This window comes from Asterias amurensis, chromosome 19, assembly GCF_032118995.1.
Source record: "Asterias amurensis chromosome 19, ASM3211899v1".
In the NCBI taxonomy this organism is placed as follows: Eukaryota; Metazoa; Echinodermata; class Asteroidea; order Forcipulatida; family Asteriidae; genus Asterias; species Asterias amurensis.
In genome coordinates, this window is record NC_092666.1 from 5,653,691 (window position 1) to 5,669,325 (window position 15,635).

At 38.7% G+C, this 15,635-nt stretch overlaps 1 protein-coding gene across 1 annotated transcript in view; it reads left to right on the forward strand.

Moving 5' to 3' along the window:
• Positions 1 to 15,635, forward strand: part of LOC139951513 (uncharacterized) — a 357,017-nt gene that overhangs the window by 328,933 nt on the left and 12,449 nt on the right. Inside the window, exons 203-213 of the mRNA XM_071950443.1 lie at positions 537 to 704; positions 2,538 to 2,620; positions 3,529 to 3,625; positions 4,897 to 4,988; positions 5,812 to 5,991; positions 6,940 to 7,119; positions 8,333 to 8,423; positions 11,232 to 11,414; positions 12,100 to 12,200; positions 13,384 to 13,572; positions 14,775 to 14,874. Coding sequence (XP_071806544.1) covers positions 537 to 704; positions 2,538 to 2,620; positions 3,529 to 3,625; positions 4,897 to 4,988; positions 5,812 to 5,991; positions 6,940 to 7,119; positions 8,333 to 8,423; positions 11,232 to 11,414; positions 12,100 to 12,200; positions 13,384 to 13,572; positions 14,775 to 14,874 — 1,464 coding nt within the window. The remainder of the gene's footprint in view (positions 1 to 536; positions 705 to 2,537; positions 2,621 to 3,528; positions 3,626 to 4,896; positions 4,989 to 5,811; positions 5,992 to 6,939; positions 7,120 to 8,332; positions 8,424 to 11,231; positions 11,415 to 12,099; positions 12,201 to 13,383; positions 13,573 to 14,774; positions 14,875 to 15,635) is intronic.

Genomic DNA, 15,635 nt, shown 5'->3' on the forward strand with positions numbered 1-15,635 from the left:
TTAATATGGAAAATGGACAGAAACCAACTGGTTTATAATTTCAACCTAGTTGAACACAGTTAAAACTAGTCCAAACCAGTTGGTTAATATGGAAAATTGACTAGTTTGGTCACTATCCAGTTGAACCAGTGACACCAGTTAACTAGGTTCAACTGGAATTTTGACCTGGGCATACACCGTTTTTACCCTAACACACATCGGTGTATGGGTCTGGTGCCCAGTAATGGTTGAATTAACGTGTTCATGTGAAGAAGAAGCCAAGTACAGTACTGGCCAAATTTGATGAGTGTGATGGGTGAGAAGAAGCCAAAAACTGGCCATACAATTGTCGGGTCAGGTGTACCCCAAGCTCATTTTATGTGTGTGCCTGGCCAGCCATAAGTTTTTCGGCAACCTTCACAATTTTGTTTTGGCAATAAAACAGTTTTCAGAGGCTGTGGCAATCAATCAAATATGTAATTTGTCTGCTTGTTTTATTCGTATCTGTGTATAATAAGCTTGATCATATTCTTATTACTGTGTGTTGTGTTATTCAGGTTGTGTTAACAATGGGGCTGCCTACAGGAATGGTGCATTCTTTACTGCATTGAACTGTGATGAATGTGTGTGTATCTACGGAGATGTTGTTTGTGAACCAGCGAGCTGCAATACAGAATGTTACGATCCATATCAACCACCAGGAGAATGCTGCCCAGTATGTGAAGGTAAATATCAGTTCATTTGACTGAATCCTGGTTCTAACTGGATCCTGGTTCTAACTGAATCCTCTAACTGAATCCTGGTTCTAACTGAATCCTGGTTCTAACTGAATCCTGGTTCTAACTGAATCCTGGTTGCAATACAGAATGTTACGATCCATATCAACCACCAGGAGAATGCTGCCCAGTATGTGAAGGTAAATATCAGTTCATTTGACTGAATCCTGGTTCTAACTGGATCCTGGTTCTAACTGAATCCTCTAACTGAATCCTGGTTCTAACTGAATCCTGGTTCTAACTGAATCCTGGTTCTAACTGAATCCTGGTTGCAATACAGAATGTTACGATCCATATCAACCACCAGGAGAATGCTGCCCAGTATGTGAAGGTAAATATCAGTTCATTTGACTGAATCTTGGTTCTATCTGAATCCTGGTTCTAACTGAATCCTCTAACTGAATCCTGGTTCTAACTGAATCCTGGTTCTAACTGAATCCTCTAACTGAATCCTGGTTCTAACTGAATCCTGGTTGCAATACAGAATGTTACGATCCATATCAACCACCAGGAGAATGCTGCCCAGTACATGTATGTGAAGGTAATTCAGTTCATTTGACTGAATCCTAGGCCCAATTTCATAGAGCTGCTAAGCACACAAATTTGCTTAGTATGACATTTTTTCTTTGATAAAAACAGGATTACCAACCAAATTTTCAAGTGACTTTCAGGATTTGCAAACAACAGCTGAATACCAGTAACTAATAATATGCAACAATTGGAAATTTAAGAGTAGATATAAATATGAATAGTAAACTTGCGGGTACAACCATGGGTAAAATCTTCATTCTCATGAAGACGAGCAGAGTATACTGTTCAAAACGTCGAGACCAAACCGGCTCTTTTCAGAGCCACCACTCCTTCAAAAGAGACTTTACCCATGCTTGTTACCGCAAGTTTACTATTCATATTTATATTTATAGTTACTCTTATTCTCCACACCATGCAAAGCTTCAAAAACCATTTAGTTGTAAATTTGGTTGGTAATCCTGTTTTTATCAAGGAAGAAATTTCATGCTAAGCAAATTTTTGTCCTTAGCAGCTCTATGAAATTGGGCCCTGGTTCTAGTTGAAGCCTGGTTCTGGCGGTCAGGTTGGTGTAGTTTTTTTAAAGTTTTTTTTATGCAAGTTGCCAGACACACAAGGCCTGAAGGCCACTTCAAGGTGTGGGCTACAATTATTTTTTTCCAGAGGCCCTTGCCACCTAATAGGACTGAAACAGGGTTACCCCTTTTACAGTCCATGCGGATGTAGGCTTGGGTATCATCAGTCCGAAGCCTGGCTGGTAGAAAGCAGAAAGCACTACCTCCCCAATTTGACGTAGCTAGTGTCACGAACAGGATTCGAACCCACTTCCCGCTGATCAAACACCAGAGCTTAAATCCGGTGCTCTTAACCGCTCGGCCATGACACAGTGGTGTCTTGCCTTGCCTTCCACCTCTGGGACCCCGCTGCAAATCCCATCGGGGCACTATGTGGATTGGGTTCTAGTCCCTACTTGACTGCGTGGGTTTTCCATTCTCTGGGGTTTTCCTTCCACATCTAAAAGTCAAATTTCTTCAACATCTTCTCTTCACGTTTGGCTCTAATTAGAGCGTTGTAAATATTTATCCAAATCCAGATCCAGATCCAGTTCATACTTCCTGAAAAATTTGGTGACGCAATGATCGGTACGCGCTGTTTGTGCCATTTATAAGTGACATATTTCTTGTTTATCTTTTCCCCGTTTTAGCCCCTCTGTCATTATGCCATTTCTAGTGACATTTCTTGTTTCTTTGACAGATTGTTTCTATTTGGGTCAAGTGATAAGAGACGGAGAAACGACCCACCCTGCATTAGCTCCCTGTAGAACCTGTAACTGTAGGGTAAGTATGCTTCAGTGCACGGTTAAAGACACTGGACACTTTTGGTAATTGTCAAAGACCAGTCTTCTCACTTGGTGTATCTCAACATATGCACAAAATAACAAACCTGTGAAAATTTGAGCTCGATTGGTAGTCAGAGTTGCGAGATAACTATGAAAGAAAAAAACACCCTTGTCACACGAAGTTGTGTGCTTTCAGATGCTTGATTTCGAGACCTCAAGTTCTAAATCTGAGGTCTCGAAATCAAGTTCGTGGAAAATTACTTCTTTCTCGAAAACTACTCCACTTCAGAGGGAGCCGTTTCTCACAACGTTTTATACTATCAACCTCTCCCCATTACTTGTTACCAAGTGAGGTTTTATGCTGATAATTATTTTGAGTAATTACCAATAGTGTCCACTGTTTTAAGTAAAGATGGCCCAGCATAATAATAAATAATAATAACAACTGCTTTTCTTTTCTATTTCACTCTCATGAGAAGGCCTGCAAACTCAAACTCCGCAACCCAACCCCCCGATAGTCATACTCATTAGCGAGTGACAGCCTATATATATAACACCTCCAAAAGAAAGTCTCTAAGCGCTCAGAGGAAAATATAAAAATTAAAAAAAATGAAAGTAATAATAATTATGTATAGGATGAATTGAACAGAAATGTTTTGAGAAGAGTCCTGAAACTTGAGATAGTGGTAGCTTGTTTGAAGTGTAGAGGGAGATTGTTCAGCAAACTGAAAATTGGGAGTGCGAGTGTTGAGCACTGCGCGCCATTTGCTGCGCTGTCGTCAATGCCTAGATTGTGCACAAAAAGACACCGCGCAGATGGTAATTTTCAGTAGAGGGCGCTACCAATTTTGTTTTGTCGGATTGGTCTATAGATTTCTATCACTTTGACATACTTGTTGATTACAGAAAGGTAATGTGAAATGTACCCATGCAGAGCAATGCCCAGTCTTATTGTGTACAGTGACTACTACTGTAGCGGGAGAATGCTGCCCTCGATGTGCTGGTGAGTTATATCACACTAACTCCTTTGGGCTCTTTTAGTCAGGGCCCAACTCATAGAGTTTTATATAAAGAACTAGGGGCTCACTGGTGATGCCTCTTGCACAAATGCGACGGGACCGCAAGGAGACACGCGCCACCATTCTGTACGCGCGTTGAATATGAGTATACATGTGGAGTTAGTGTTTATTGAACGCTATGCGATGCTGTTTTGTCAACTTACAAAATGGCCGCACAAACACACGCTGTGCCGGGTTGCGTATATAGGCCAGTGCGCCCTCTAGTTCTTATATATAACTGTATGCAGTGACTCCTTTTGGCTCTTTAGTCAGGGCTCAATTTCATAAAGCCGTTAAGCAGAAAATTCCGCTTAGCAAATTTCTCGATTAAAGACACTTGCCACTTGTAACTGTCAAAGACCAGTCTTCTCACTTGGTGTATCTCAACATATACATAAAAGAACAAGCCTGTGAAAATTTGAGCTCCATTGGTCTTCGAAGTTGGGAAATAATAATGGAAGAAAAGACACACTTGTCACACATGGTTGTGTGCTTTCAGATGCTTGAATTCAAGACTTCAAAATCAAATTCTGAGGTCTTGAAATCAAATTCAAATATTTTAGTGAGGAGTAACTTCTTTCTCGAAAATGACGTTACTTCAAAGGGAGCCGTTTCTCACAATGTTTTATACTATCAACATCTCTTCATTTGAACGTTACAATTATTTTGAGAAACTACCAGTAGTATCCAGTGCCTTTAAAGGCAGTGGAACTAATGGTAACTACTCAAAATAATTATTAGCATAAAACCTTACTTGGTAAAGAGTAATGGGGAGAGGTTGATGGTATAACACATTGTGAGAAACGGCTCCCTCTGAAGTGCCATAGTCTTCGAGAAAGAAGTAATTTTCCACGAATTTGATTTCAAGACCTCAGATTTAGAACTTGAGGTCTCGAAATCAACCATCTAAACGCACACAACTTTGTGTAACAAGGGTGTTTTTTCTCTCATTAATATCTCGCAACTTCGATGACCGATTGAGCTCAAATTGTCACAGGTTGATTATTTTATGTATATGTGGAGATACACCAACTGTGAAGGCTAGTCTTTGACAATTACCACTGCCTTTAACTATATTTTTGCATTTATACAACATGTAACATAGGTCCTTTTAGTTAGTGAGCAGTTTGCAATGGAGACTAATTCTATTTTCAGCTTTTTATGAATTTCCTATTATCAGATGATATTTCATTCTTTGATTTATTTCCAATTGCAGATGGATTTTGTCGTCAACCAGGAGGCCAGGTTTATGAAAGTGGTGAAAGTTGGTTTGATCCAGAAGATCCTTGTGTGGAATGTACATGCTTTGTAAGTCATTCAACATCTGTCTTGATTCTCTGTATTAAAGACACTCTTTTACTTTGATCTGACAGAAAAAAACAATTCAACCTGTATCAATCAATCAATCTTAAATAATTTATAAAGTGCCTAAATTAAAAGTGGAAGAACCAAATCAGTCATTGATGAAGTGACTTTAATGTTTTGATGCTGTGTCCCTGATGTGATTTGGAAGTTTATTTCAGAGTTTGAGTCCATGGATTGAGAAGGCTCTATCAGCAAACGTGATGTGGCTTGCTCTCGGAATTCCAAAGTAAAATAAACAGCTGCAATTTGACCAACGGTGTCTCCGCTTAGCATCATTTTGCAGAATGTCCATGATGTTATGAGGGGATTGTTTATGTAAGGCCTTGAACATGAGAATGATGACATTTAGAGTCATAGAGCAGAGAGTCGTGGCCGAGTGGTTAAGAGCATCGAATTCAAGTTCTGGTAATGATTCACCGGAGTGTGGGTTCGAATCCCGGTCGTGACACTTGTGTTCTTGAGCAAGATACTTTACTATAATTTCTTCTCTTCACCCAGGGGTATAAATGGGTATCTGCGAGGGTAGAGGTTGATAATTGTGAATGAAAAGCTTTCGGAGCACCACGGCAGCTCAGGGCTGTATACTCCCTAATGGGAGCTGAGAAAGATTAAAGGGATGTTTATTGGCTCAATGACCAGGGGACTAATGTAAAGCGCATTGATACGGGTTATTGTGAAATGGGCTATATAAGAACTTATTATTATTTTTTAAGTTAAATCAAACTTGTATCCTCATCGAAGCTGGTTATCATTGTTTATTTGTTAGGATCAAGATGTTCGTTGTCTGCCTCTTCCGTGTCCTGAGAATAGTAACTGCACCCACGGATTGATTCTAGACGGAGAATGCTGTGCAGATTGTAGCGTCTGTGTCTATCGCGATATCATGTATAACGATGAGGAGATATTCTCACCTGAGAATAGTCCCTGTGATACGTGTTCCTGTATGGTGAGTTTATTCGTAGCTTCTACCTATATACATTACTGCTTTTGTTTCACTTAGTTACCTGTTCATGTTTGTTGTGTTGTCATTTAGCCTTCGAGAAAGACTCTGCTAGGGTCGAAACGTCAGGCCATTAACTATTTTTTGCATATATACATTACTCATAGTTATTTGAAATGCAATTTGCAGTTTGCTAGCGACCACCAAAAACACGTCAAATAATTCTATGACTTTTTATAAACAGTCATAACTTAAAACCTACAACCCCCAAATATACCGCCCTCATTCCTTTGTTTAGAGCGGGTGTTGAGCTTTTGTTTGGTGTGATGTTCAACTTTGATGAATTGATGACTTTTCTTTTATGTGCATTTCATTTTTTACTCTGTTTCCATTGCGTTGATGATTGTTGTTTTAAATGCATTTCAGTTTTTACTCTGGCTTAACTTGTTTTTGTTTGTTGTTTTCAATAGTTATAGTTTTTGTTCTTGTTTTAAGGTTGTTGTTGATGTCTGTTATAAATGCATTTCAGTTTTAACTATGGCGTTTTCTTTTATGATTGTTATTTTTGAATGCTTTTAAATTTGTACTCTGTTTTAACTTTGTTACTGATTGTTATTTTAAATGCATTTTAGTTTTTACTTTGGCATATTTTTGGTGATGTTTAATGCTTGAAATGCATTGGGTTAAAGTTTTTCTTTTCTGATTTTTTCTTGTAATGCATTTCAGGGTTATACTAAAATGTAATATTCTTTATCCCTGATGCAAATTTCCATCTGTTTTTACTTTGTTCGTTATTGATGTTTTAAAGTATTTCAGCTTTTACTCTGGCTTATTTTCGTTATGACTGTTGCTTTAAATGAATTTCAGATTTAACTCTAATTTAACTTTGTTGATTATTGTTTATATTATTGTTTTTTATTGTTTGTTAATATTGATTATTGTTGTTTTCTACAGAGAGGTAACGTTGCGTGTGTGAGTCGAGAATGTCCACCATTGACTTGTACAGTAACCATAGAGACACCAGGTTTATGCTGTCCAACATGTGATGTATGTACCGACCCAGTGGATGGTACACAATACACACATGGACAGAGCTGGATTGCATACAACCCATGTACATCATGCAAATGTGTGGTAAGTAAAAACATCCATGCATACTTTTCACAATTTGCTTTTCTTTTGTTCAAACTGTTTGATTGTCTTAATCCTATATAATTGTATAGAGCAAGCTGGTGAGAAACGATGAGACCAACTCAGAACTGACTCCGCGGAAGTGCAGTTTATTACGAACCTACAAGCTAAAGTAGTAGTCCCAGCCAGTTTTCTATACCTTCCGCTCGGGTAGTAGTTTAAAGCAGGACAGTTCTTTTCAGAACTGAGAAGTCTCCCGAACATCCGATAAATCTAATCCGCGGTAGTAGAATAAAGAAAGACAGTTCTCTAATAAGAACAAACTCTACTTGGCAAGTCGATACACACATGGTGTTGCCGCAAACCAAATATATATTGATACCTCACCATGGAATGCCTCAAATTGCCTTTATTGATAATAATAATACAGCCTTTGTATTGCACACTTTTCTGTATACCAATCAAAGGCACCGGTCTAGTAGAAGTTAAGTTCAATTCAATTCAATTCTATTCAAGTTAAAGTATTATCAATTGTTGGGAAAGCAAGCGTGGACTAGTGTGTTTTAAGTTTCTGCTGGAAGAATGTGATGCTGTGGGTTTGACGGCCTACCCTCTGGGGAAATTTTTCAATAGGGACAATAGGTCCTCTCACTGGTTGGTTCTTTGTTTTTTATGGGTACTCACTAGGCATTTGTGTACAAAACCACTAGGGACTGCTTCAATACAGGAACAACATAAAGTATAGTAGGTGTTCTCTTACATAATGATCAAACATGACTGTGTACATTTGCCTGTGGTCTTCCGGAAGTGAATTCCAAAGCCTTGGTGCAAAAAAGGCCCTGTCCCAATAACTGGAATTGAAAACTTATAAAGCGCACAATTCCAACAAATTTGTTGGATCCTACAAGTGCGTGTTGCCTGCATAGATCACAGGCCTGATCTGCAACAGATTTTGTAGGTATAGGGTGGAGCTCAACAGTCTAGAACAAGCCATGTTGGGAAAAGGTCCTGTCCACGTAACTGGCCAGGTGAGTTCGAGGAACATGAAGCGTATTGCTGATAGATCTCAGGCCTGGTCTAGTTGTATGAGGCGTCAAACAGATTTAAGTATATAATGTTGGAGCTGAGCCATGTAGATGATGTGTTGATGAGAAACATTTTTAGTGAGCAACTTAACTTAATCTAAATGTTGTTGTTTTTTGGTTTGTTACTGTAGGATGGAGAGATTAAATGTAATACGATAATCTGCCCTGGTGACTGTTCATCACCAACTCAACTAGAAGGACAGTGCTGCCCAAGCTGCCAAGGTAACTTATTAATGAATCTAAATAAACAAACAATAATAACAAGAAAGTCTTATATAGCGCACGTATCTACCAAACAAGGTACTCAAGGCGCTGAGTATACACAAACTTTCAGAAAGATAGGTTATTGCAGTGGTGATATCCTAGACCCAATTATTTAGCACCTTCATTGGGAGATGCATGTCACAAACCTGGAGCTCTATGGCGGGCTACCGAGAGTTAGCACCAAGATTAGGGCAAGAATGCTGAGACTAGCAGGTCACTGTCTCAGACATGATGAGCTGGCAGTGAGCAAGCTTGTGCTTTGGGCCCCTACTCAAGGTCACTGTTCCCGAGGTAGACCACAAACCACCTATGTGGACACCTTGTGCCGGGACTCTGGACTGCGTCGGGAAGAGCTACGTACAGTAATGGAGGACCAACGTGTTTGGAGGGCCATCATCCGATGCTCCGCATCGACTGAATGAATGAATGAATGGTTTACAAGGTGCCACGGCGCATACAACAACAATCTATAATCAATTAGTGATAATCAAGGATCAATAATCAATTCTTACTGGAAACTCATGTCTGTTAACACAGCCTCTAGTAGTTATCTTCATTGGTTCAAATGATCTCTTGAGAAGTTGGGAATTAGATGAAAAAATGTTGACTCAATGTTCAGGAATTACTGATATATACCATCATTGAAGGCAAATTAGAAAAATTCCAAAATGGGTGGAATGTCTCAACCTAAAAGAAAGAAAACGGGTTTAGAGATAGATTTGTATAATTTGTTCAATGATTTGGGGTTTGGATATGTTATTCAATATTCTTCTTCTAGTTGAAGCGATATTTCAGATTTTTAAATAAGATTCGTTTAGTAATAATAATAGTAAAACAAGGTATTTATATAGCAGTCTAACTAACAAAGGAAAGTACCACAGTGCTTTACTGTTTACACACAAATAACAAGCAAAGATAAACAGAATAAGCAAACAAATCAGTTGAACAAGTGGGTTTTGAGAGATTTCTTGAAGACTGCTAGTGAGCTTGAGTGGCGGATGCTGTATGGTAAATTATTCAAGAGTTTTTGGGGCAGCAGCATGGAAGCTTTTTTCCCCAGTAGTATTGCGTGTTTTGGGGAAGACAAGTAGTGTGTGTTGGTAGATGACCGGAGGTATCTGTTAGGTTTGTTACAACTGAATGAGTGGAATGTCTCAACCTAAAAGAAAGAAATGGGGTTTAGGGATAGATTGGTACATTATAAGCTGTATAATCTCTGTTACTTGATTTGAGACAATGATTCTTTTGGGATTTGGAAAACTCAAAGATATGTTAGTCAATAACTTTTTTTCAATTTTTTTGTATTGGTTTGTTATTATTGTCACATCCCGGAATTTGAATTTAGCAAAAACGAGACATAACCTTCGGTAGTTTTGTTTGACACACACACAGGAGAGGGTCAATCACACACCATATCCACAAATTCATTTATGAATGAAACTATTTACATTTATTTACAAATTTCCCTATTTACAACACAATAATTATTATTTATACAAGAGAACAATACTAAAACACAATCTGCTTATAGACGTTGTCACCACGGAGGCTCCACCCGTAGTATTTGTTTTGGGTGCGGTACGTGGAGTGTCGGCACCAGGCCCGCCGAATACCAAAAGTCCTTCCCGTCTACAACAACTCTTTCGTTTAGTCCTTCCGGTTTATCTACATCTATCTCAGTCTCTCTTCCACCATGTGCGTTTCTCCCTTCACGGGTAATAGTGGGGTTTCTTCTCCCAGATTGGGACCCTGGAAAGTACACATAATAACACCTTATAACCTCTGCAATATTATATACAAAAAACTGCTATCAAAAGGCGACATCTTAATGCTTGGGAAAACGCTACTCACTTTAGTTTCAAGCATAAGTCTACGACTGTTTGGTGAACACTAATCGTTTTGACAATATTAACAAAATAAAAGCTCCCAAAAGTTTGTTTTAAAGGAAATTTCATCGTTAAACACAAACTCCAAATTACTTGATCTCAATATCTTAATCACACAAATACTTCCTCAAATTAAATTATTTAATACAACAAAATATGATTACTTACAGGTCGTTCTTCGATCCTGGCCTATGAGTAGTATAGTAGTTGTACGCCAATGGAAATGCTTAATAATGATGAGTTGAAAAATAGGTCGCACTTGATACTTTCGAAGCACTCAATTGCTCAAACAGTAGCATACACAGAATTTAATCTGGCAACAGCTCAGTTCTCAATAACTGGCTCTAAATATCGAGGCTGACAAACACCACGTCCTCTCCTCTGATCTCAAGTCGCAAGTGCCCACCCAATTAATATTTTCTCCAGACGAAAGACTTTTGAAACCCGCGAAAAGGTGTACCCCGTGACTTCAATGTATTGTTACAAAAAGGGGTGCATCATCGAAACAGAAGCACTACTGGCCCCATATAAATTACAGCCAATCACAGACGATTCTGTCAACCTTACGTAACTCTCATTCATAAAAATGAAGTCTACGAACTTTACGGGCCCATTGGCCATAAAACCCAAAATCTTGTTACTCTGTAACGCAAACTTAACTTTGTACAAAATAGTAATTTCTCAAAACTAATTCACTTCGTGACAATTATTGGTTTGTGGAAACATTTCAAAAGTAACAGCAGGACGCCGAATTGTATTTGAATCGCAATCAGTACAATAAATATGTTACAAATAGAATATAAAAAAATATTCTTCCTTTAGTTGAAGCGATATTTCAGATTTTTAAGTAAGATTTGTTTCTGTTTTTATTTTGATTCAGGATGTGAGATCTATGGTCAGTCGCTAACGGAAGGTGCACCGTATAAACCTAACGATTCACAGTGTATGGAGTGTTTATGTGAAGGAAACGCTACACACTGCTTCCCTATCTTATGCCCAACACTGACTTGCCGACCTGAACAAGTCATTGTATCAGAAGGGTCATGCTGCCCAACATGTATTGGTGAGTGGAAATATTTTTTTTAAAGGCAGTGGACACTATTGGTAGTTGTCAAAAATCCAGTCTTCTCACTTGGTGTATCTCAACATATACATAAAATAACAAACCTGTGAAAATTTTAGCTCGATTGGTCGTCGAAGTTGCGAGATAACTATGAAAGAATAAAACACCCTTGTCACACGAAGTTGTGTACTTTCAGATGCTTGATTTCGAGACCTCAAGTTCTAAACTTGAGGTCTCGAAATCAAATTCGTGGAAAATTACTTCTTTCTCAAAAACTTTAGAGGGAGTCATTTCTCACAATGTTTTATACTATCATCCTTTCCCCATTACTCGTTACCACGTAAGGTTTTATGCTTATAATTATTTTGAGTAATTACCAATAGTGTCCACTGCCTTTGAGATGGATTTATTGATAATAATAATAATACAGCATTTGTAATGCACACTTTCCTGTATACCAACCGAAGGCGCCGGTCTAGTAGAAGTTAAGTTAAAGTATTATCAAATACATTATATATAAAAATAAATAAAAAATGCCTCTATCAACAAAAATTGTGATCCTTTTTGGAAAGCTCTTTAATTCCATATAAAAATGTATGAAAACAAAAAGAGCAGCAATTAAATTTGTGGATGGTTTATATATTTCAATCAGGAATAACTGAAGTTTTAATGTTGTTATTTGTAGCTGATGCGAGACGTACTGTGAGGGTTTGTGAGAATGATGGAATACAGTACACCAACGGAACACGCTTTGATATCGATCAGTGCACTACGTGTACATGTATTGTAAGTAGCAACAACTTAATAGCTCTGTAATATTGTCTACCAAGATCTTTTTCCTTTCTCATGCATGTCATGTAATGTTACGTTAAAACCATCTAAATCGTCGCGTAACTTGGGTGTTGTCATCGATCCTCCGTTGAGCATGAGTGATGGCCAAGTTTCTTCCATCGTTAAAGGTGTCAGTTTTCATCTCCGGAACTTGTCACGTATCCGTCGCTTCATGAACCAAGAGACATGTAAATTGGCTGTTCAGTCGCTAATTTTCTCACGGATTGACTACGGAAGTACATCGCTGTATGGTGCCAATGAAGGTGACTTAACTCATCTGCAAAGGCTACAAAATAGGGCTGCCAGACTAATCTTTCTTGTTGCTCGCGACCATCCGTGTGCGCCGTTGTTACGTCGCCTTCATTGGCTACCAATTCAAGCCCGGATTAATTTTAAACTTCTCGTCATTGTTTTCAAATGCATCCACTCTATAGCACCTTTGTATCTTCAAGAACTCATTTCTTTCAACTCATCCGCCTATGCCACCCGCTCATTGCACGACAAAACACTTCTTCACATCACCAAAACTAAATCACGCGCAGGAGATCATGCCTTTCAAGCCGCTGCTCCCCGGCTCTGGAATTCCCTTCCCCGTAACATCCGGGAAGCCAACACACTGGAACGGTTCAAAAATATGCTCAAAACCCATTTATTTGTTTAATTCGGCCATTTTGTTTTTTCTTGTACTGTTTTTTGTATCTTTGTCATTGCATTGTTTGTTTGTATGTAAATTGTAAAGCGATCCGATCTTTGTGGGACGCGATATAAATGCTTACATATATTTTACATATATTTTTGTGGTGCATTATTGAGGATTTTCTTCATGTTTAAACAATGGTATGTTTGAGTTTCTTGTTTACGTTTGTTGTTTGTGTTCTGTTTGTATTGCTTAGTCTCATGATAAAGATAAGATATAGTGTCAGTTATGTTATCATTTTGATAATATTTGTAGTTTTTTAGAGGTTTTTTAACAGTTTGACAATATATTAGGCTTAAAAAATGTAATTATTATTGACTCAATAGAAGCCAAGTTAAAGTTATGCACTTCCTTAAAATAGATGACTTCTCAAAATGTGCACGACTAATTTGTTTCCATACTTTATTTTAAAACAAGAAATTATTGTTTTGATTAATTTAGGATGGTACCCTTGACTGTGATGTTGAAGAATGCCCAGAGCGTCCATGCAATCAGTTACAGATGGTCCGGGTACCAGACGAATGCTGCCCTCTATGTTTGGATCAGGATTGTTTATTTGACAATAGATTCTTGATCAACGGAGAATGGTTTCAACCAGCTGCAGATAAATGCACAAACTGCACCTGTAATGTAAGTCCTTCATTGATTCTTGAACATCAGTCAATACTAATCAATTATTATTATTATTTATTATACAATATAACATGGTTTGAGGGTGACTAGTCGATATTAGCTCCCCATGGTATTGGAAGTTGACAAACTAGTTCCCGAGGCGAAGCCGAGGGAACTAGTTTTTCAACTTCCAATACCGAGGGGAGCTCATCGACTAGTCACCCGAAATAAACCATTTTATAATTGTTTTACTATACTTCATCTTACATATTCAGTTACCGGAACATGAGTTTTGAGCAAGAGAAAATGATGACTGTGAAACAAAATGCACATGATAGTTTGTTCATGTGTTAGATGTCGCTTAGAGAGCGCTGTCTATACAAAACGGTGACACGATCAATAGCGCCTGGGGATGACGTCACGCAATGGTAGTGCGCATGACAAGTAGAATAGCTCCCGGGGAACTATTACTTGTCATGCGCATTTACCACTTGCGTGCGCACTTGGTAGTTAGCAAAGTGATGATGAATGGACCAATGAGAACTCGACTCTCTGTCATGAATATGTATGAGGTATAGTTATATTAATTATTCGGCCATTTCATAAAGAACAATAACAATACATGTAATTGCAAGTAAGAGTAATAGGAAAAAATAAGAGAAAAAAATATGTTGAACAGAACTACATAAAGGCATACATGCTAAATAATTGCAACTAAAGCACTGGTCCTGAATGAAGATGACTGACATAAGGTTTGGATACAACAAGAAACATGTGAAGAACAGATGAGAGAGTATGGTAGATTGGGAAAGGATAGGAAAACATGGTGGGGGAGGGAAGAGCAGGGAACTATGGACAGAGACAACCCACTTCAAGCTGGCCATCAGGATTAACAACATGTTCGTTTTGTTTCCGAGCTCTGTGAAAACAATTCACAGGCATCATCAAGTTGGATTTGAATTTGATTTCAAGACCTCAACTGAGGTCCGAAAATCATCAAGCATCTGAAAGCACAAAACTTGTGCAACAAGGTTTTTTTCTTCTTCATTATTTTCTCGCAAATTCGACAACCAATTGAGTTCAAATTTTCACAGGTTGGTTATCTTATGCGTATGTTGAGATTCACCAAGTGAGAAGACTAGTCTTTGACAATTACCAAAGGTGTCCAGTGCCTTTAAATGAAATTTGCTGACTTTGTGATTATTTTTTCTTATTTGCAGAATGGTGAGGTTGAATGTTCACTGAATCCTTGCCCAGTTCTTGATTGCCCATTGGATGAACAGATTCAGCACAGTGGTGAATGCTGCCCTCAATGTACAGGTAGGAATCTACATAGTAGTAGTAGTTGTAGGGCCATTGCCGGACATGGGCCTTCATCGCCAAATTCCTCTCTTGAAATAGCTGGGTGCTCTTTTGTCAAGCTCCTTCGGCCTCCGTTCGGCGTCATAGTCAAAACAGGCTTTCCTCGTGTAGGTTGTTCGATCTGATGCCAGGTTGCACCAGGTGGTAAGGGAGGACAACCTACAATAGTGTCCTCCTGAAAACGTCTTTGTAGCGTAGAAAGGGATGTCCTGCACGCCTAGTGCCCTCCTCAAGTTCAATGTAATAGAGGGCTTTCACTGGTCTCTCGTTGGTCATTCTGCGGATGTGTCCAATCCATCGCAGCTAGTTTACAAATATTGACTGCTTCGAGTGCTATGGTTAAAACTATGACTCCCGAGGTGATCCCCGGAGCGTTCTATTTTATAGAAATAGAACGCTCCGGGGATCACCGAGGGAGTCATAGTTTTTAACCATTGCACGAGTAAAAGCAGTCAATATTTGTTTTATAACACCCCAAACATTTCTAAATACTGTACTATTATTATTAAGTTACAGACCTGAATGCTACAATCCACGGACGACGCGAATACAGATTGCAAACACTTTTACTTACTGTGTTGCATGTAGTGTCGTGCAATCCGAAATGGTTACAGACTATTAATTTATCATCCTCGTACACGCAACGGACGTCTGGGTACTGCATGCCGTGTGCTAGTCTGTCGGACTAGCGCACGGCGCCGTGTGCTAGTCTTCAGACT